A 23,408-nucleotide genomic window follows, 5' to 3' on the forward strand; every position below is an offset into this window, starting at 1 on the left:
AATGCCTATTATCATACCTGGAGTAATATAAATTAACTTACAGTTATCGAAAGCGTCTCATTTTTGTGATCAAAAAGTATCCTTCCACTGCAACCTCGACTGCGTAGTAAGTGGTCAAAGTACAGTTTGCATCGTATAGAAAGGACCCTTAAATCAGGCAAACAAACATCAGGTCAGCATGCTTCAAAATACTTGAAAAAGAAACAACAGATTTTATTATTTTTTTTTAATCAGCAGCTTCACATCAGAATCTCAAATGCTGAGCCCCATTCCATTAATAACATTTTCCTAAATCTTGTATACACTCATGCAGCTGAGGTTAGACACTGGACATATTGGAGAGAATCACACATACAAAGTAACAAGTGAAGAAATCCAGCAGTACTGGCTTCCTTTAGCACCTGCTCTAATAGACTTTCACATGCTTCTTTCACAACTCTAACAGAAAAAATGACTATATTCTGCTACTTCCCTACCCAGTATTAGTACTGCATGATCAGGACAACAAAGAATATACGAGGTCACTGCTAGATTCCAGAAATTCAACAGCACTGTTTCCCCCCTGCACTCCCTCCCTTCCCCAGTTCTGGTGTATAATCCCCCAGTACACAATACAACACAGTTCCTTCAAGAAAGAACTATGGTTCTTCAACACATATTAGGGTGGGACTTATCTTCAAATTTGGGCGCTAGGAACAAGATTCAGCTTGAAATGTACAGGCATCAAAAGGCAAGTACCAGATCCTGCAGGTATCTCTTATCCACTAGCATTTCTATACCTCCACTGCAACAGGTAGGATTCTCCTGAACATTACTATCTGTCAGGACTGTACGGGCACCCCCTCCAAATCCCAGACTGAGAAGGGCAAAGAGAGAAGCCAACACAGATATCCCTCCATTTCTGCTGAAAAGAATGATAAACGAGACACGATTGCATTGGTAAAAGAACAGAAAATAGCCCTTCCGAAGTGACGTTCCCAAGAAGTCACAGGAAGAAGTACAGGACACTAAGGGACTGAAAGAAGAAGGAAGGGATGTTCTTCCAGTACAGACACTCTGTAAGAAAGAAGGCTGTGCAATTGCAGAATCTGAATAAACACCTTGAAACTTTTTCAGCACAGGGCACAGTGGTTGGTCTATGCCTTAGTTTCAGCTGGGACAGAGTTGTTCTTCACAGTGTCTGGTATGACGCTATGTTTTGGTTTTATAAGAAAAACAATGTTGATAGTTGTCAATGAGCAGTTCTGTATGTTTAAATTCACTCAGCTTCTTGTACTGCCCTGTCAGCAAGGAGGCTGGGGAGGGTGCAAAGGAGCTGGGAGGGGACAGAACCAGGACAGCTGGGTAAGGAACTGGCTGGATGGCTGGGCCCAGAGAGTGACAGTGAATGACATGAAATCCAGTTGGCAACCAGTCACAAGAGGTGTTAACCAGGGGCCAGTACTGGGGCCGGTTCTGTTCAGTATCTTTATTGATGACCCAGACAAGTGCATTGAGGGCACCCTCAGTAAGTTTGCAGATGACACCAAGCTGGCAGGAAGCGTTAATCTGTCTGAGGGCAGGAAGGCCCTACAGAGAGATCTGGACAGGCTGGATCTCTGGGCTGAAGCCAGTGGGATGAGGTTCAACAAGACCAAGTGCCACATCCTGCACTTTGGCCACAACAACCCCAGGCAACGCTACAGGCTTGGGGCAGAGTGGCTGGAAGACTGTGTAGAGGAAATGGACCTGGGAGTGTTGGTCGATGCTCGGCTGAGCATGAGCCAGCAGTGTGCCCAGGAGGCCAAGAAGGCCAATGGCATCCTGGCTTGTATCAGAAATAGTGTTGCCAGTAGGAGTAGGGAAGTAATCATCTCCCTGTACTCAGCTCTGGTGAGGCCACACCTCAAGTACTACATTCAGTTTTGGTCCCCTCACTACAAGAAAGACATCGAAGCCCTGGAGTGTGTCCAGAGAAAAACAACAAAGCTGGTGAGGAGTCTGGAGCACAAGTCTTATAAGGAGTGGCTGACGCAACTGATCACATTGTTTTTCCAACTGCCAGACCAAGCAGCCTCTAATCTGTCAGGCATAACAGTACTGGATCTGGGTGCAAGATTGGGTTAGAAAACTACGTAAGACAAAAGGAAGGTAGAGGAACATGACTAGTAACTGGGCTGAGACATTAATCACTAGAACTCTATGGGGACTCCACAGCCGTGCACTGCCTCACTTCAGAAGTACCACGGAATTTAGAAAAGAAGCATCAGTTTTGTCCAAGTTCTGTCCAGTATCATATAGTCTGTATAATCTGTCAAGTATGTCAGAGCACTCACTACAGCTTATTCAAACTGCCTAATGCCTGCTGGCTTATTTAAAGCAAACATATTTACTTTCAAGTGTATTTAAAAAACATCCAAAGAAAAGTACTGTCAAAATGAATCTCAAATATACTTAGAGCATGTGTGCCAACATCAGTCTTACTCATTCTTAAAAATTTCCACTGATAAGGTTCTATAACTTCAGCACTGTCAATTTTAGGCTCTGAAACACACTTAACTCTAAGAGAGCTATATCACCTTAAAAATATCTAATTCTCATGAGTCTGCTGTGTAATTTACCCTCTGAAGAACAGACACCAATGACGTACCACCAGTACACTTTGTTGGCCACAGAGTGCAATTCTCAGACACCACTGAACCACACTCCTCTACTAGCAGGTCTGAAGAGCAGCAGAAACAACTTCTTTTTTTTCTTTTTTTTTTTCTTTTTTTTTTTTTTTTAAATGATGAACATTTGAATTACAATCAAGTATAAAGTCAGCATGTGTGGAAATCTTTCTTTTTTATGTTGTTTAATATATACCTATATCTACATCCTAGTTATCTGAAAATTGAAATGACAGTAAAACTTCCTTACCTTAAGAACCGACGATATATCTTGAATCTCTCTGTCATTATTTCTTCCAGCAGTCTAATAAATTTCTTTAAGTTATTTACTTTACTGTTTGCATCCTCATATCTTTCCTTTGCATCAAGAAATCGCCTGTTTTAATCAACAGAAAGTCTAGCACTAACGTGTACCAGATTAAAACCAAGTAATTATTGTAAATGCTGAAAATCAATTTAATAATTAAAATATTCAAACAAACATTGTATTGTAAGGCTTATGTTAAAGCTAAAAGAGTTTCTACACATCAGGTAATCCATCCTTCACAAATGAGAGAACAAATAATTAATTTTTATCTCTGTTTTTCTTTTGAACAGGATCTCTTGCACCAAAGTACTGATTGAGCTTCCCATGTACAAGAACAACCAAGTGAAATATCAAAAGTCAAAAAGTCAAAATCTCAAGTAACTGTCTAACTTCTACATTAATTATTCAGACTAGGAGTATGCTCAATGCTCTGTGCATCCCAGAACAACAGTGAGTTTTGATCATATCATCTAGTCGTAACTGGGGTGCCTCTAAATACTTAAGTGCAAGGGTTTGATTATTGCTAACTTCAGAGTATCAAACCTGTGTAAAACCTACCTACAGAGGAGGCTCGTAAGACCATTCAGTACTGGTTGACTGAGCAATCAATACAGTGTGTTTCTATGCATTCATCTATTGCTTAAGTATTAAAAATACATAAATGCCCTCTAAGAAAACTGGTGTTTCCTCTCTCTCTTCTATCTGACCTGAACTAGGCAAACATTAATAATGACTTACTGTATTATTTCTTCTGTGTTTCCACGGTGACTTTTTTCTGTCTTTATCCTCTCTCTCAAGCGATTCATTTCTGCATCAAGACTCTTCACAGTACGGCTGACTTCTATGCGCTCTGAGTAGATCTGTCTAGCCTGTGCAGTTTTTTCCTACAGAAACATTTGAAATTCAATTGTTACATCTTTAAAATGTCTGTTAGTCATTGCTACAAATATTTTGTGCTACGGAAAAGACAACTCCTTGAGAGCAGCCCTGCAGAGAAGGACTTGGGGGTCCTGGTGGAAGAGAAGCTGGGCATGAGCCAGCAGTGTGCACTGGCAGCCCGGAAAGCCAACTATGTTCTGGGCTGCATTAAAAGAGGAGTGGCCAGCAGGGAGAGGGAGGTGGTGGTCCCCCTCTACTCGGCTCTTGTGAGGCCCCACTTGGAGTACTGTGCTGGGGGCCCCAGGCCTGTACACAAGAAAGACGCGGAGCTCTTGGAACAGGTCCAGAGGAGGGCCATGAAGATGATCAGAGGGCTGGAGCACCTCTCCTATGAAGAAAGGCTGAGGGAACTGGGATTGTTTAGCTTGGAGAAGAGAAGGCTCCAGGGTGACCTCATTGTGGCCTCTCAGTACTTGAAGGGAGCGTATAAACAGGAAGGGGAACGATTGTTCACGAGGGTGGATAGCAACAGGACAAGGGGGAATGGTTTTAAACTGAGACAGGGGAGATGTAGGCTAGATATTAGGAGGAAGTTTTTTACACAGAGGGTGGTGACGCACTGGAACAGGTTGCCCAGGGAGGTTGTGGACGCCCCGTCCCTGGAGGCATTCAAGGCCAGGCTGGATGTGGCTCTGGGCAGCCTGGTCTAGTGGTTGGCGACCCTGCACACAGCAGAGGGGTTGAAACTACATGATCATTATGGTCTTTTTCAACCCAGGCCACTCTATGATTCTATAATTCTACAACAAGGCCTCCAAAAGTTTTTCTGATGTTCTTTGTGTACACTCATTACAACAAAATTATTGTTACCATCAACAATTTTACTAACAATGTTTCTAAATAGGTAGTTATTTCAGTACTAACAATGCTATGCGACAATGTCAATGTATTTACTGTTATTTATTTAATACAGATAAATGAGGAACAAAATGCACCATATTTTGATAGGACTTAATCCTCCAAATGCTTCCCTAAATGATTTTAGAGTTAGTCTGTAAAGCTTAACAAGATCAGTCATTGAAAGGTCAGGTATGAAATCTGTACAGGAGAAAAATCCAGCTCCCCAAAAGCAAAAGTAGTATTCAATTTAACTTAAAATACATATTTCTGGGTGAAGACATTCCCATCTTTGCATTGCATAAATGCAGAAGAGTACATCCTGATGGATAACCATTAATGTATAAAGACTGCCAGACAAAGAGATGCCTTGATTCATTTACACAAAGTTTACTCGATCTACATGTGAATAGCTTAGAACACAATTAAGAAAACATTCAGCTAACCAAATATTAACCATCATCTGTATGTTACAAAAGCAGAATGATTTATTACCTCTAATTCTTTTTCTTTGGCAGCTAGTAGTTCTTTATGTTTTTTTATGCAAGCCAAGTGTTCTTTCTTTTTGTCTTCATAGTACTGCCAACGACGTTTTCTGTTTTCCACTTCTGAGTCTGCTTTGTCCAATTCATCCTATTTTGAGGAAGTCAAGATGTGAAAAGTGAACTGTATGAGGTAGATGCCTAAGCATCTAACTAAAGTGTATGAGAGCTGCTACAAAAGTAATGCCTCCTATTTTATTATGTTGGTGGGATGGCAGTAGAGGCTGAACCTTCTCGCCAATATTCTGTTACGTGTTGTTGCTGTGTAACAGATGGCAGCAGGGGGACAGGCTGACAAAATGGCGTCTGATATGGAAGTGCGTATGAAACAAGGGCATGTCACTGAATTCCTCCATGCGGAAAAAATGGCACTCACTGACATTCATTGATGCTTGCTGAACACTGGAGACAAAACAGTGGAGGTGAGCACAGGGAGGTGGTGGGTGGTGTGTTTCAGCAATGGCAACTGTGACATCAAAGACAAGCCACGTACTGGACAGCCATGCAGATTTTAACAGGCGTGGTATGCAGGCTCTTGCTCATAGCTGGCAAAAATGCATGGCTGATGGTGGTGGCTATGCTGAAAAATAGTGTTTTATATCTGAGAATTTTTCTATCAAAGAGTGTTACTGTGCTCTTTGTTTTAGTTTTCGTGGAAATAAATAGGAAGCATTACATTTGGAGCAACTTACATAATATAGATTATGGCAACTTCCATATCGCATGTTGATGCAGTGGAATTGACTTCTTGTCTTTTCAGAGACACTTTACAGATAGAATTATCAAGAATGACAATGTAAATTAAAAGACAATTTCATTCTTCATCCCTGTTAATTAGTACACTGTTTATCTTAAAAAAAAAAAATGAAAAGAAGCAGTAATCAACCTTCACCAACAATAACAGATGATGCTCTTACCTTTTTGTAATCATATCTTAAAGCTACATCTTGATCTATGCTGATCATTAAAGAATTTCCAGAATAGATACATTGTGGTTAATATATTTATCGGTTATTTTCCTTACCTGTTTCCTTCCTCTTCCTGTTTACTCTTGCTTTCCTAATTCAGACTGGCTACATATCCATATACAGTTTATGTGAGGCACACAAGAGATTTCTGCATTGACAGTTCTGAGTTTTTACTCATCCCTTTCTTTCACAGGTTTCCATGGAATGGAATACTGTCCATTGACTTATCCATATCCAAAAGAATACTTTCCATATGCTGAACTCCGTTATTTCCATCTTAAACCATTAATTCTTGTAGTATGAGATTGCCAAGATTCCATTTACCAACACAAAATCTCACATTTATCTTAAGTTTACTATTTATCTTAAGTTCTGCTAATTTTCTGCAATTTCCAAGTAGGTTCTCTGATCTTGAATAATCAAAACCAAATAATGGCACCTTCTGTGATTGTGCAGCTTTATAGAATAACAAACATTTCATCTAGAACTCCAAATACCATTTTGAAAACTGACCAGTTATGAATATTCTTAGCCAGGCCTTGGCAGAAACAAGTCAAAACAACAGATGCTCTATTTTCTCAGGTAGGCCCTAAATCTATCAGGAAGGACCATCCTGCCTTCACTTAAACAAAAACTAAAATACGGAGGTGTTGCTACCTTAATTGGACTAGTGATATCTTCTACTTGATTCACTTTCTCTTTAATTTCTTCAAATCTTTTCTCAGCTGCCCGAAGAATCTTGTTCAGTTCTTCCATTTTTCTGCTTTCTTCCTGCATTTCTTGTTTTACAGATTCCATCTTTTTTTTATTTTCTTCAGCCACATCTTCCTGTCAAAATATATTGAAGAACAAAAGGAAGACATACATTTGAACGTTACTTTACCTTATTATTTACAGGAATACGGGAAGAGTAACTGTACTGTCACTGCTTCCTAGGCAATTATACCATTTCTAATTGATTATCATCATACATACTTCCTGTTTAGAAAAGACAAATATTCAAAAACTTAGGAAAAAGATTTAAACGGAACCTTGTATTATACTAAGAGGCTTCTTCACAGTCAGACAATTGTGAAAGTAAGGTAAGAATGAAAGACAAATATCAAGTGAAATAACAGCTAATAATACATAGTAGTGATTAGGAAGTGCAGAAAAAAAACACCAACGAATATCCAAGAAAGGACTAAGGAGAAATAAATACATAAATCTACCCATATCAGAAGACAACAGAAAAAAATTTTGTTGTTGAAAAAGCGTCCAAAAATTTTTTGCAAATACAAAAAATAGAAAGACATTTTCCAACAAAAAGGAAATGGAGTATTTTGTGTTTCACTAAAAGGATAAACAACATCCATTTTTCTACACCAACAGGACTTGGTTGTCTGAAACAAAGAAACCCTAAAGGATCTTGCAGAATCTGTACTTATACTTACTGATTCTTTACTTGTTGAGTAAAGAAATTTTTACTCACATGTGCACACATGCATGCACAGAAAGCCAACTGAAAAAGTATGAAGTTATGCAAATCATCCTCTCACTGATCCAGATAAAACAGTGGGAAAACTGGCATGGAATTTAACCGAATTGCAGACAGGATAATTAACAACATTTATCAGCCCGAATCTCAGTATTTAGATCTTCATCACCTAGACGTTATCTTATAAGAGAATAACACTTTACAACAACATGACTACTAATGAACAAATCACAAGCATTTATATTCTATTCTTAAAGTACTAACCATACACCCTATGAATATAAGGACAAACGAACCATAATGCTATGATTCTTCCTCAAGTTGGTATTTGCACTTTAAAACTTAAAACTCCACGGTGAATTGGCAACAAAACAAGAAACTATGGATTCAGGGCAGAGACGCAGAGTGGTGACAAATTATGGTCCAGAGTGTTCTTTATCTATGCTTCCATGCTGCTGCTTCTGACCTCCAAACCTACATTCACTGCTTCTCCCCATCTGAAGTTTTGTGGCACTGTGTAACTTGGAGCGACCAATGAAAATTCACAGAATATCTCTCTGCGCCACCACCTTGCCTTCCATACACTCACAGTGCACAACTCATTTGAAGAAGGGCAGATGTAGGAAGAAAAAACAAACACCCATCAAAAATGAAATACCATTAACATAATTGTAGACTTTCTGTCAAGTAAAAAATTTTCACTATTTATCCAACTTGCACCCTCAATGATAATTTAGGATATCTAGGTTGTCTGCTTGTTTCTAATTTTCAATCACTGTCAACATTCAAGGACATTATTCCACATCCTTATTAGATAAGAGTGGATAATCTTTTCTTACTAATACACGGATGTCCATATACTGGATTTCATCGACGTTCTCAAGATCTGCTATTTCCGCATCTGTTCTTCGTATTTTTATCTAGAAAAAAATATATATTATGAAGCTTACCTAAAAAAAAAGAGATTGTGTTTATTCATTTAAATCAACATAGAAAGTAATATAGTTGGCCTTTTAGTTTCATCAGTAGTTACGATGAAGTAACGAAGTCTTCCCGCTTACCTGTGGAATCCATTTCTATAAGGCAGAACTTGCTTTAAAGTGCTTATTACTTCACATTATTACATTATAGCCATGTTTCCATTCAACATGAAATTTGAATTAAAAATATTTTACATCCATTTAGTACAAATTCATGTGCCACTTCTATGCTGGTTCTTATTTGTAATTTACTGAATATAACCTTGTATGGTATATATCACCTCATATTTCCTAACAGTAACAACATTAGTCACCTAAAATATATATCATACCCTCTAACATTGGAAGTCCTGCAGAAAACAAGTACCAATGGTTGTAAAATGGTTTAATAAAAAATTCAAATTAAGCAAAACTTAAAAGCGTGGAATATCCAACATATTCAACATTAAGAATATAAAATAAAAGCATGAAGAGAAGCAATATTCTGGGAATGAAAAGGCAAGGTCAAAAGAAATACAGAAGGTGAATGCAGCGAACAGAAACTTCTGTTAAATACTGCAACAATTTCCTACTTGTGTCCCAAAAATCAGTAGAGATTTTACTTGGGAGATTTAGCACAACCAGGGGAAAAAAAAATGAAACAAGAACACCATAAAGAACAACAATAATACTGCCAAAACTTCCACTGTTCTGTCTTAAATGATGAAAGCATCCTACAGATGCTAGTATATGCAAGGATAAGCATAACACTGAAAATTATCACTTGCGCCAAATATATCATCAAGTCAAAGAGAAATAGGAAAAGATTGACCAGCATCTAAAAAGGCATACTGTGTCTATTTTTACCTGAAGTTCCTTTTGGTGTTGTCGATGATGATGAAGATGACTTTCATTCTGCTCAATTTCATTTTCAATCGAAGACAAACGTTGCTGAGATGCTGTCAGCTTGGCCTTCCTGCTTGCAATTTCATTCTCCAAGAGACTTAAAAAAAAATAAAATAAAATAAGTGATATTGGGACATCATTATTATATACACACACAAACACAGATAAATGTGTGACAAAGCAAAGCACACAAAAGCACAAAAAAATACCTTCAGTTTGCTATGTGTTGGATGGTTTTACTGACCAGTAAAGAAATATCAAACCTTTACAGTAGAGGTCACAGCTGATAACCATGAGCTAATGGCTGTTTAGCCCCAGGTGAACAAAGCATTCATGTAATTTGAACCACTGGTAACCTTTGTTAACAACTGTAGCAAACAGGCCAAATGCCTGAAGTGAACAGCAGTATTACTTCTAAGAGTATCAGTGCATCCTGAGAGAAAACAAATGCTTTCACTAGGAAAAACCCACTTCCACTCAAAGAGAAAATAACATTAAAAAATATTCCATACATTCTCGTACTTTTCTTCCTACAAAAAAAGTTCAGAGACTTCCATAACGAGTTCTTTTAGCATGTGGTAAGCCTATTTCAAATGCAAAATAAAACCTGTACTTTTTACTTTTTATTGTTATTTATAGATGACTAAGTTCTGTTAGATTCTTTGATCCCCAGAAAAGGAGGGCAAAATTTTACTAATGTTACAGTTAAAAGAAACAAAAACACCCCAAATCTTTTTGCTGAAGCATTTAATCAACTTTTTAACTTTTATTACAGATGCATGAAATGGATTGGACTGATCACTATGTCTCATCCCAGAATCAGCGTATCAGTGTTTAATAAATTTCATATACCGTTCCTGATGAACGTTTCATTGCTTTGGGTTGAATTTGGTATTTCAGTGTCCCCAGTTTGCTTGGTGAGAGTTCAAGATTTTAAAAACCCAACTAGACTTCAAAGATAAACCACCATATTTTTTTATAGTAAAGGCATTGAAAGAGAAGTTTTCCAGAATTCTCAGTTCTCAAGAAGGATATGTGAACCTCAGAGTGCGAGAGAAAGGAGAGTAGAGGAGGGTGGCTGTCTCTGATGCACGTTCATCCAAACAGACAAATACACAATTCCATTATTCGCATCAATAAACACGCTTCTTTTTTAAAAATAAAACCAACATTGCGAGATGCTAACCTTATTTCTGCTTCAACATCTTTGCTTAGATACTTGGGTCTGAGGTAATCAGAAGAATAATATCGTCTGTTAAATACTTGATCACCTTCAGCAGTGAAAGCTTCTCTACAATTTTTTGGAGGATTGTTAGACTGCATTACTTCACGAGCTTTATAGCTACTCTGAAAAACAAAATTGCTTTATCATATCTGTAGATAATTCACCAGAATTGTAGAAATCAATTTTAAACGGATCTAGCAGTTCTCACTCAGAAATCTTTTACGTTCTTAACAAAAAATAAGGAACACAGAAATTGAAGAATAATTTGAAAAAGTCTGTAATGTCAAGAATCTGCTTTTCTCCATTGAGTCAGACATTCCTGTTCTCAAAAACAATCCATTTCGTTTAGCTGCCAGTTTCTAAATTGTAAATTATGTAGTCTGATCAGCTCCTTGTAATTCGCCATGGGAAAAATCACTAACCAAAAGGTCACTACACACTAAGTATATTTAATTAACTGAAGCGGAATACACACAGAGGAAATAATCTTTCAAAGAGATCTGCTAAGTACATCAAACAAAATTAAATTAAAGATTGGGAAACCTGCTGCTAAAAACAATTGCCAGTGTCGGATTAAGCGGTCACAAGTGTCTTTGTCTGAGGAAATTAATATTTATACACCCATCCATTCTGAAGTATTACTTCCTCTACAGCATACTTTTTCAGCTTTTTTCAGATTCAGCTGAAGTTGCTCAGGTAGGTCTTAAAAGTAAGAAGGCTGTGAACACAACCAGATGGAAAATAATTTCACATAGATGTGGGTGGGTGAATGTCCTAAAAGGAGATTCTGAATTCTCAAGCACAAGCCTCCTGCTTGCTAGGTTCAAGTGGAAGAGGTGGCTACAAGTTTTTGTAACACATGGACTACAGAAAACTGACACATCCTGAATCCAACAATTAGTAAAGAGACAGCAATTAGGAGGCTGATCACAGGCACACAATTTAGACTAGAAAAACAGACAAATTAGAGGCCCAGAAAGGTGATGTATATTCTCAGAATGACCTGGGACAATCCTGGAAACAAACAGGGAGAGCTCTGTAGTGAAAAATGCCAAGGAATACCCAAGGATGTTGGCCAGTAACACCCCAAGCAGCCACACAGCAGAAATCAGTATGATTTTCTGCTCGACCAGAAGTGATCTCCCTGCTAGAGGGGGAAGTCAAGACCTAAGAACATGGTGTGGTGATACGGTGAAGCGAGAGAGTGAGGAAATAACAAGAATAAAAGCTCTAATGTTACAGATTCTTAAATAAGGCCCATATTTAGGGCCATGATGGTCGTTGTCAGTTTATCTCTATCTAAGCAGAAAATGGTGTTCAAAGTGAGATACTGACAGCATATTGAATGTCATGAGGGCCCTTATGGGACGCCTTCCAGCAGCAATGCACATGTCTATGTACTGCATTAAAACACTGATAATTGTTGCAGTTAGGGTCCAGTGAGCCATCAGAGACCTCACCACCTCTCACTGCATCTGGAAGTTACGCTTCATAGAATGACTGGGTTGGAAGGGACCTTAAAGTTCAACTAGTTCCAATCCCTCAACCTTTCAGGGACGGAAAAATTCTCTACTTCAGTGTTTGTGATACGCAAAAACCAGAGAAGGTACTGTATATACTATACAAAGAGATAATGTCTTTCTTTAAAGGCTTGTAGGGAGTGGAGAGCCTTACTTTAATTAGCAGGATTTTTTCTATACTCCTCACATTGATCAAACAATTAGCAACTGCTGTACCATCTATTTCCAACGCTGTGAGAACCGACGGGAACTCCGGGTGATGAACTCCACTAAAGAAAAGAAGAAAAAAAAAACCATGCATAAAACTTACACAAAATTCTTTCAATCGTATTACAGATAGTTCCTTTCAACTCTTAATAATTCGAACCACTGTAGCTATATAATAACATTCACAACTTACCTCTGTCTAACATCATAAATCCTATCCTGAAATTTATTTACAATTATTGAAGGTCTAGCTCCACGCGGATAATATTTTGACATCAGTTGCTGAAGAATTCTTTCATCATTATGATTATCGCAGCAAAATGCCTGAACTAAGCTCTTTAAACAAGCTTCAATAGCCAGAGACAGTTCAGGATCTTTTGGATGAATGAAAGCACCTAAACAAACATGAAAGACAAGGCTTTAGCTTTGGTCCATAACATATTGAAGTAGTATGTTTTTACCACTCCACGTTTTTGTTTTCTTTTTTCTCTTTTTAAAGAGTCTGAAATCTCTCTTAAAAGAAGGAAAAAAAAAAAAAATAGAAAAGTTAACTAAAGAAGAAAAAGCTCCACAACAGGCAGGCTACTCCTGAGAACAATTTCTCTTCCTAGAGAAGCCTATATAGATAGGCCTACTGTTTTTTTTCCCCCTAGAAGTTCTATAAGGTCACTATTAAATCCATTATGGCAGCACAGCAAGAGCAAATCAAGGCAAAGATCACTTAATAACAATTTCATGCTTTAAGGCTGAAGGCAGAGGAACAGCTATGCTGCAAATTAAACTAACGTGAGGATTTCCACTGTATCATCTGTTGGCAGTATTGTGTTCACACATCCTCAGTCTGCAGTAGTTGCCTAGTACTCCAGTTAAGTAAGCACTTTGTCCTTACATTTATCTCTGGAATATGCTGAAGCCCTTACTGCCACTTACAAACTGAACATAGTTCTGAACATCTCTGACAAACACAAATGAAATCAGGCTTTTCAAGAAAGTTTTTTCTAAGCTGCTCCACACAAAACATCTCAAGTGTGACAACCCCACAAGGCAGCCACTGTACGTTTTATGCAAAAAATCTGCCCGACAATAGGACAGTGCTATCACCAAGGTGCAATCAACTAGAGCACAGTAGGGTGACGCGAGATAGAAAGCTTATCACGCTGAAGTAACGCTCTACATAAGCTCTATGCAACATGCAGAGGAGACCTGCAACACAGCAGGAAGCTCAGCTATTTTGCACTGAAATCCTACCTATGGTGTCGTCTTTTAGCATTCATTGGCAGCCAGAAACAGAGCTTCCCTCTGTATTTCCCGAAAGCTATATCTGAAGCTTCTTAAGAAACAATTTTTCTAAAAGTTCACAGTTGACATTATCAGCCTTTCAATACAACCCATAAGGAAATAGCCCCAAAATTGTCTTGAGAAAGTTGAAAAGCTGTCATTCTTACCTAAAGGTCCAACAGGTTTGTGTTTAAATTGCCCTTGCCTATAGGCTCTTTCAACTTCTTCAAGCAGTGACGGCATATGTTGTCCAAATCGCTTAAAGGCGTTTGTTTTACTCTCTCTCAGCTCTCTCAGGTGCTTCTGCTTAGCATCCAAGTCTTGTCTCACACCAAAGTCTTCTCTCCTAAGAGAAGAGAATTATTTTTTCCAGTAGCAACAGCTTATGAGGCCTTAATTTCACAGACATAGTTATCCTCTTATTTTTCAAGTACTAATATAACGGGACAGCACATCAAGACCTCAATTCTTCAACGTACAGTGAGTTACACACTTGCAAAAATGTTTAGAGCTTCAAAACACACGAAACAAAAACCAAAAGGAACCCCACACAACTAAGAAAATTGCTACTCTGCAACACAGTTTCACATTACTTTTCTTCTTCATCACAGTGAAAGGTAGAAAGAGAAGCCACAAGTGAAGGTACAAATGCCATCAAAGCAGATGAACAGAAATGGTTCCAAAAATATCAAGCAGTACAACTTCACTTGGTGTAAAACCCAACTGAAGAAAAAACCATAACAGTAGGACAGTATTCTAACATGATTTTTTTTAAACACAAATAAAGACATCTAAACAATTGTAAATTTAAAGCATGCATTACTGTGTAAACAATGTGCAATTTTGATATAAAATGACAAAGAAACAACAAAAGATCAATATAGCTTTCTCTTTTCACATTTCACCATCTTCTCTAAAGGCCTTTAACAGAGCACAAAGGAACTGCTTTGATAATAGGTAAAAGATGTTTGAAATAACACTCCAGTTGTAATATGAAACAATTCTCAAATCTCTTAAAACAACAAATATCAACATTACCATAAACCCCTCCTGTAACTACTGTACAAGTTCAGGTTTCCAAATAAAAACTTAGGAAAAACTTTAGAAAAACTTTGTTTTTCTAGTTCAGTCATGGGTAAATAGACATCTAAAGCAAGTGGTTCAAAGTCTCTATAAATTTGCACTTAGATACAATAGATACAATAGTTATCCTGTACAGTTTTGGTAACTCTCCACAATTTTCTAGCTTCAGTCATACTGTGCCAAAGAAAAGTTTAACAAGTCCTATGATAAATTAGGAAGGAAGTAGGTGGGGGAAGCAAACTCAGAAACTGAAGCCTAATATCTCAAGAACGTAAGGAATTGCAGGGACTTAAGAAGAGATCTCTTATAATATGAAAAAAACAGTTATGTTCAAAAACTGTAACTTACTTAAGTTTAGCAAGCTCTTCTTTATGCTTATGAATAGCCTGCTGAAACTGATCAATCTGTTGGCCAATCATTATTTCTTCATCATGAAATGCCTTCAACTTCTCCTTTAACTGTGTGATTTTCCTTTGTTTTTCCAGCCTTTCATGCTCTGAAGCCAGATAAGCACTAGAAGAAATCATCATACTTGAGTATTTTAGAATTGCATAATTTGTGATACAAACTTTTATTACACGCAACATATTTAAGATCTATGCATCAAAACGTTGTATTCAAGATTCAGAGCATTTACAAGATCTACACAACAGATACCAGTGATTTATTTCATTTTTCATTTGTAATCACACATAACTATCCCCCAGTTGCATTCCTATTAAATTTGCTTTAAGGAATAATTATTTTGCAACACCTCGTAAGCTAGAAAACATATGCAGCCATCAGGAAAAAGAAAAGCCTTTTTTTTTCTGCCCAATTGCCTCATCATCATCCAATGAAAATCCTGGTATATAAAGGAGAGATACTTAAATATTTAACTGGAGCCTGTGAAAGATTAAATGTCTTCTCTTACTGTAGATTTTCTCATTACTTAGAAAAGCTCACTTGGTACATATCTATACATTCACAAACAACATCACGAATCTCTACCTCTTTTTCATTTCCTCAATTCGGTTCTGTAGCTGCTCATCATCTTTTGCCAGACGTTTTAGCTCAGTTTTGACACGATTACAAAGCACCTGTAGACGAAATAGGACAGATTCATTTATTAGAAGCAAGAGTAATTTCAACACAGAATTACAGTTTTGAGGAAGTAAACACTGAACTGCATCTGTACAACAAAGAATTATCAATATTTCAGACAAAAAGAACCTTGATTTCAAGTTATTCCTTCTTTTCACACATCCAAATCTTACTTATGCTGACTTAAGCTGTCCATTTCTTACCACCTGTGTAAAGATATAAACTCTATGACCGTGAACAGAAGCTGCCTGCCAGTCAAGCCAGAAATTACACCTATGTTGAACTACACTGACATATGACATATGACAATCATAAAGCCTAGACACAGACAGAAGTACATACGGGTAGAGCACGGACAGGATTAAGGTTTTAAATCAGTTCCTTTGCCTACCTCAGCTTCATTGACTGCTTTTCTTCTTGTCTGAAGCTCAGCTTTTGAAGACATATATTGAGTATGCAGGGCTTCTGCTTCACCACTTACTGTTAGTAACTTCTCTTGTATTGCTTTGTACTTTTCTTCTGCTTCATTTATTTTTATCTTTAGGGCAAAAAGAGAATGATATGCGTGTAGAAATGAAACAAAATTTTCTTCAAAATCTCTTCATGCTATAGAAGAAATATCACTGAAAAGAATCCATCTGCTAACATGTCTTACAAGTAATTGACACTACAGATATGCAAAGAGGAAAAATAACATAGGAGCACACTCAGGAAACCAATGAAGTGTCAAACCTTCTTTTCTTACTCATGGTTTACTCGGACACCGGGCTCTTACTACAACAAGGCCAAGTAGACTGACATGGAAAGAGATGAGACCAGTACCCAGACAATGTTTCCTCAATACTACACAGATAGATATGCTTGGCGATAAAGTAAAAGCATGTGAATTGTAAAAATATATACTTTTATTTTTTTGCATATTAAAAATTTCAGTGAAAAATGCGCCAGTTCAGAAAATTTGGAGGAGTTTTAAGAGGCTAAAAAGTTTAAAATAACATTGTATACTATTTTCTGCAAATTATACGTTTCATGCGTAACTCTGAATGTCTGTCTTTTATTATTCTTTCTTGTTACCTCCAGAAGACTCAAGTACTATCCAAATCATTTGTTTTATTTCCAAGTGTCTTTTTGAATCATGACACTGATCTTCTTTGCACTGAAATCCAAGGAAACGTGCATGACAGATCTCAGAAAGATACTCTACTGATACAGAAATAGGCACTGAGTAAGGAAGGACTCTCAACAATGAAACAGTTTAAATTGCCATTCACTGCTACATATAATGTTAGTCATCCCAAATTCCTAGTTAATGTAGCATAACACCTATCTAAATGAAAGCTATCAGTGTGAAAGCAATACACACAAATACCCCTAACAAGCAGCAGAAAACCAAGTATCTTAGTATTTTTGCCCATTAAAATGTGGAACACAAATTTCACTGTTAAGTTTTAGGTGGCCAAATAAGTGTGTAAATGGTAACCACTGGTATTTTCAAGACTGCAGCACCTTGTAAAGAGCCAAAGTGGCCAGCTTCAGTCGCTTACAAGCTGAAGGAGCATCTTAATAGTTTGAAAAACTATTTCTATTCCTGAGTCAAGAAAACTAAACTAAAAATGAACATATGGTTTAAACCTTTTATGTACCTGACATTCTTCCAGCTTCTCATCAAACTTTTCTGTATTTTCTTCTTCAGCTTTGATGCCTTCTCTGATCGGCTGTATTTCTCTCTCCATCTCAGCCACCTAAATATTAGCATATATCAGAATGTCTGCAGCAATTCAGAAATCATTTAGGGTAAGTTTCATTCGAGGAAACATTTCAGCAAGAAATTTACCACTGCCCACGCCATTTTATGCTTCAGCTCTTCAAGATGTTTTTGCATTTCATTCACACACTCGATGCTTTCATAACGTTCCTTTTCTTCACAGTAAGTTCGCTTCAGCAATTTTAGGCGCTTAAAAAAAAAGTTCAGCTGTGAGTACATAAAGCTACAGTGCAATGAGACATTGGAAAGATACGTTTTGAAGCTTAATAATTTAGCTACTGGTTATTTCAGTGCTCAAACCAGCACTAACAATTATTGTAACTTCAATATACCTCTACTCCTTGTTCTATCTGAAGCCGTGTATTTTCTTTCGTTTTCATGATATATGAATAATCTTCTTTCATTTGCTCCAGCTGAGTCGCCTTCATAAAAAACTGCCAAGGAATTAAAAAAGATGCAGATGTCAGATTCAGCAGCGTACCTATTTGAATTTTAAATAATTATAGAAAAATCATTCATTCCAACTGCCACGCGTGTCAAATAGCATCTACAGCAAAATAACCTGTGAGGCCCTTTTGTCTAATGACCTAACTCAGCAGCGTACACAAACAAGCATTATGGATTTACCAATGCTGTCAGAGGAAAAAATAAAATCCAAAAAACTGCTTTTGCGAGGTGGATGATTGCTCCAATTAGACATTTAAAATTCAGATTTCTGAAAACGTTCTGATTTTTTTTCCCCGTGACACCTCTCAAAATCCAAAATTAGCATTTTTGCTTCAAATTATTTTTTTGCTTGTTTTACTGCGCTGCATTTTTAAAAGAATTACTTGAAACCAACTCATTCTAAAAGTTACCATTTAATATTTAAAGTGTTAAATGATTTTTCTTACCTTATACTTGTCACCCTCATTTTTAGACTGTAAGAAGAGCTTACTCATCTCTTGGGTTAAAACAGACAAAGGATTTTCTACCTGTAATATTGGATATGTTACTTTATTTATATTTTAGGGAAAAAAAGATTTATAATCATCCATCCTGAAAGCAGGGACACACACACACAGACACTCCAAATACAAATTTGCATCACAACAAAGGCATCTAAGGAACTGTTTTCACAAGAAGCAGTGACTTCTGGAAAGTTTTATTTACTTAACTTACTTTAATTTACTTAAAATTCCTTGACTTGGGAATTTTGTGCAACAATGCTGTGTAATTCCTCTTTAATCAACTGCCCAAAGTACTACATTCAATTCAAGGAATTGCCCAATACATTCTTACAGAAGTTTCCACGATGAAATCAATACATAGTAATGGAAGTTTATATTATTTGACAGGTGGAATATTTTGAATAGTGTACATCAAGTATAAAGTAACTGATTTTTCATTAATCCCTTAAGCAGAAAAAAAAAAAAACAAAAAGAAATAAATCTACATTTTTGTAACAGCAAAAACTGAAAGAATCAGCAGGTGTTTAAAACAAAAAAGTTCCACACATAGAATAAGTATAGAAATGCTACGTCTTTCACTGATAGGACACATGAAGCTTGCAGATGACAGTAAACACTGACCTGCAGGGGATCAGGTCCTATTCAGCACTGTCCAAGTTATATTAAATTTTAGTGCAAGTGATCATAAAAGCATGGAAAAGGCGAACTCTCATTTAGCAAAATGAAGCATCACATGCTAATGTCTTAAATTACACAGAATTTTAACACTAACAATTACCTGTATGTTAAAGTGATCCAGCAATCCTAAGAGTTCTTCCTTCCTTGAAGAAATCATAGTCCCTAATGGGAAGAGGGAGAGCATTTGACAGAGAGAAATAACTGCTGCTGACATGCCAGCATACTGAAGTCTAACACGCAAATGCAAAACAGTTGATCTTGTAAGAAAATCTTCATATAACATCAAGGCATTTAAAGTTACTAAACCATTCAAAGAGCTTTAAAGATTGAGAGCAAAACAAACTATCACCAACCAGATTTGCTTTTCAGTCTGTAAGTTCTGCTCCCTTCCAAATTAATGTGCGTGTTCACAATAATAGAGTCACCGTACAGTTCCGGTTTAAATGCATCTCTGCCTTGGTTTTGCAGTGTTACTGAGATATCTGCAGAACTAAAGAAAAAAAAAAAAAACAACATAAAAAAAACCAAACACACAAGCATCCACAGACAGCTGAAATGAGTTTTAATCAAAAAACAAAAATCAGAACTTTCTAATTTTCCACAAAAAATTGTCGTATCTTGCACAGGTCATAACTGAAAGTCATTCATAGTACAAATTGGAACAAAATACACTAATGCAGTCAGAGCCAAAGCAGCATCAAAGGCACCTGCACAGAAAGAATCATCACACACTGCCCTGCTGGCGCCTTCAGGAAAGTAATGAGCCAAAAGCAAATGTGCAGATTCTCCCACCTTTCCTTCATACCTGAGTACCTTCATCCTTAGGTTGCATTATCAAGTTCCTTTTTGGTTATTCTCCTGTCTCCAGACTGGTTTATGGGCTACAAATTGCTTGGCTTCTACAGCCATCCCTAAATAAAGTAACCTATAGTTCACTACTTAAGGGTTGGGCTTTTTTTTTGGAAAAGAAGGGATATGATTTCAATTCTGAATTCAGATATTCTGCTTCTAACAGGAATGCTGAAATGTGTTATTACACAAGGCAGGTGCTGAAACAATTTTACTCCAGCTATCTCTGAAAGGAAAAGTCTGGGGCTCCAAGTTACAGCTTCATGTAAATATAAGCTTTCAAACCTCTTATAATCTCTTTTCTGGTTCCCCTAAACATATTACTTTATTCTTATCTTGTTTTATCTTATCTTTATTATTTATTTTTATTCTTATCTGTTAGGCCTAGTAGGAGAACAGAGAAAAATTAAGTAACCAGAAGACTGATCGGCTAACCCGAGTCAGTCTCTAAACAACACATTCCACTTTAAAACTAAGGAAGTTTTACTTACGTCTCTCCACTTTTTACAAACATTTTTAACGAGGAACCTCTATTAGTAGCAGTGGCTTTTCCACCAAGTCCAACAATCAGTGCAGTTAAAATGGAACTTTTTCCACCTGTAACAGAAGCACTGAAGTTTTTTTTTTTCTTAAAAACAACCAAAAAAACCAAGCAAACAGAAAAAAAACAAAGATACTGTTACTTCGTCTTCAGTTCATTCGCATTATAGATTGTTGTTTGACTGCTTATGTATTCAAGCAGTCAGATTTCAATTTGTCAGGTATATAAAATAGCCACAACTGTAGGAAAGAACATCATAAATAAATAAATCAGGCATTTCCAAGTTTCTCCCCCAGAAAACTGAGCTGAGCCAAACTGCTGCTACTTCTCCTCATTCATTTGCGTTCAATGAGACGCTCTACCTCAGGAGGAAAGAAAATTCCACTCCTCCAAGGCATACAGAAAATACTTTTAAGACAAAAGAAACCAAACATATATTATCACTTAGTTAACTGTCAGAGGGATTTTAAGCTCCCTTTCAACATTTACGTTTAATTTTTGAAATTCTCCCTCCAAAATAAATGAACTTGCATAAGTATCACACTCTTCTAAAACAGTTTCTACGTGACATATACTTGGACAACTACGGTGTATTTAAAAAATGAATATATGCCTATGTGAAGCTTAAATATGAATGTATGTATAATTTAGCTACGAAAAGTTTTACTCGTGTTATCTTTCATAAATGTCTGAATTTTAAAACTCTTTTCACTAGCTTGGGACTACTGGGATAGTCCATGATTCTCAAGTATAAAACTGAATTCATCTACAGTCCTAAAAGATTCATAGATGAATTAGCAATTCCTTTTCAAATTAAAATTATACATTTTCAAGTCTCAACAAAAGCATTCTTTGGTTTAGCAGTGATGCAATTAATACTTACTTCCATTGCTTCCAATAATAAAATTGAGATTTGATCCAAACTGAAAAGGCCCCAACATCGAATGGCACATGAAGTTCTTCAGCTGGATACTTTCAATTATCCCAGCTTCCCCTACAGTCTAGAGAATAAGATATTACATTACGTGTGCATTTTAATGAAACACATTGCTTTACTTTAAATATAATGAAAATATAATGAGAATTCAAATGATTATGATAAAAAACACAAACGGTAACAAACCACAAGAAAATCAGCAGTCGTTCCTGACACTATCAAAATTGCTTATTATAGAACAGTTACTATGTAAATTAAGATCAAAACAGTTAGCAAAATTGATCAGTTCTCTCCCTTACTGACATTTCATATGATACAGAAGATTAAGATCATAGATTTCGTACAATTATTAGAGCACTAAGTAAGGAGTATCATAGAAAGACTTCTTGTTATTGAAACAACACTGCAAAAAGCTTTGAGGTGACTTTGAAAGAAGGAAACAGGAGTTAAAGTAGGAAGGAGGAAATGAAACTAGAAGCAAAAGGGATACTCCAATATTCAACACGTAAAGTACTGTTCTGACAACAACTTTTCATTTTATTACCAGTGCTTCAGAAAAAGAACGTTTTCTAAGCAAGTCACAAACCAGTGACACGGAACACTGGGTACTGTTCATGAAAATGAAGTGGCGAGTTACATCTCTATGGGCTATAACTCCACATCAGCATCTCATAATATGCAAGGCTGCATTTTTATGCCCAGTAAATACTTTTAGAAAGAATACCTTCAAATTTTAAATTCAACTATTACAGGTAAAGAGAAAAGAGTATTCACATCTTCAAGTTTCATTTCATTTCAAACATTTCTGTTAGTCATTTGCAAGTGTCAACTATGAAATCAAAGCATCCAGTGTTTCTTTTAGTAAATGCTTTTCTAAACACACTTTCTGCTTTTCCTACAACTTAAACCAAATATGCAATAAAGCAAAAAGGTTTTGCTTTACATATTTGTCAATTTCAGTAGTATTCATTCCGTAAAACCAGGATACTAAGAGGGCTGCTCCAAAAGCAATGCCTCCCATTTTATTATGCGTGCCCACAATGACAGAGTATGGCACTAGAAGTTGAACCTACTTGCCAATACACCATTACATTCCGTTGCTGTGCGACAGATGGCAGCAGAGATGTAGTCTGACAAAATGGCGACATGAAAGTGCGTAAGTGTGTCACTGAATTCCTCCTTGTGGAAAAAATGGCACCCACTGACATTCATTGACACTTGCTGAACATTTATGGAGACCAAACAGAGGATGTGAGCACAGTGAGGCAGTGGGTGGTGTGTTTCGGCAGTGGCAACATCAGGTCACCTCCACTGGTGCAATTTTTACAAGAGCGGCATGCAGGCTCTTGTTCATCACTGGTGAAATGCATAACTGATGGAGTTGATGATGTTGAAGAATAACATTTTGTAGCCGAGAATGTGTTCTATCAAACAGTATTACAGTGTTCTTCATATCTCTTGTAGTTTCCATGGAATAAATTAGGAAGTCAGGAAAGGAAGGCAAGAGACCGGCATGGCTGAGTCAGGACCTGCTGCTCAAACTGGAGAGCAAGAAGAAAATGCACAGGCAGTGGAAGAAGGGACAGCTAACTTGGGAAGAGTACAGAGATACTGTTATGCTGTGTAGGGACAGGGTCTGGAATGCCAAGGCCCAACTGAAACTGGATGTGGCAACGGGTGTAAAGAAGGATAAGAAAGGCTTCTACAGA

At 37.0% G+C, this 23,408-nt stretch overlaps 1 protein-coding gene across 1 annotated transcript in view; it reads right to left on the reverse strand.

Annotated features, from left to right (window-relative positions):
• The window catches only part of SMC6 (structural maintenance of chromosomes 6), a 34,303-nt gene that overhangs the window by 5,387 nt on the left and 5,508 nt on the right, over positions 1-23,408 (reverse strand). The window contains exons 4-25 of the mRNA XM_021391541.1: positions 21,646-21,763; positions 20,713-20,818; positions 19,726-19,862; positions 19,473-19,534; positions 18,638-18,718; positions 18,077-18,178; positions 17,814-17,933; positions 17,623-17,721; positions 16,371-16,517; positions 15,887-15,975; positions 15,245-15,409; positions 13,981-14,159; positions 12,729-12,930; positions 12,483-12,597; positions 10,770-10,930; positions 9,545-9,680; positions 8,558-8,638; positions 6,899-7,069; positions 5,227-5,364; positions 3,694-3,839; positions 2,899-3,024; positions 42-147 (exon numbers count right to left, since the gene is read on the reverse strand). Of these exons, the coding sequence (XP_021247216.1) occupies positions 42-147; positions 2,899-3,024; positions 3,694-3,839; positions 5,227-5,364; positions 6,899-7,069; positions 8,558-8,638; positions 9,545-9,680; positions 10,770-10,930; positions 12,483-12,597; positions 12,729-12,930; positions 13,981-14,159; positions 15,245-15,409; positions 15,887-15,975; positions 16,371-16,517; positions 17,623-17,721; positions 17,814-17,933; positions 18,077-18,178; positions 18,638-18,718; positions 19,473-19,534; positions 19,726-19,862; positions 20,713-20,818; positions 21,646-21,763 (2,787 nt within the window). The remainder of the gene's footprint in view (positions 1-41; positions 148-2,898; positions 3,025-3,693; positions 3,840-5,226; positions 5,365-6,898; positions 7,070-8,557; positions 8,639-9,544; positions 9,681-10,769; positions 10,931-12,482; positions 12,598-12,728; positions 12,931-13,980; positions 14,160-15,244; positions 15,410-15,886; positions 15,976-16,370; positions 16,518-17,622; positions 17,722-17,813; positions 17,934-18,076; positions 18,179-18,637; positions 18,719-19,472; positions 19,535-19,725; positions 19,863-20,712; positions 20,819-21,645; positions 21,764-23,408) is intronic.

This window comes from Numida meleagris, chromosome 3 (genome assembly GCF_002078875.1).
Source record: "Numida meleagris isolate 19003 breed g44 Domestic line chromosome 3, NumMel1.0, whole genome shotgun sequence".
NCBI classification, from domain to species: Eukaryota; Metazoa; Chordata; class Aves; order Galliformes; family Numididae; genus Numida; species Numida meleagris.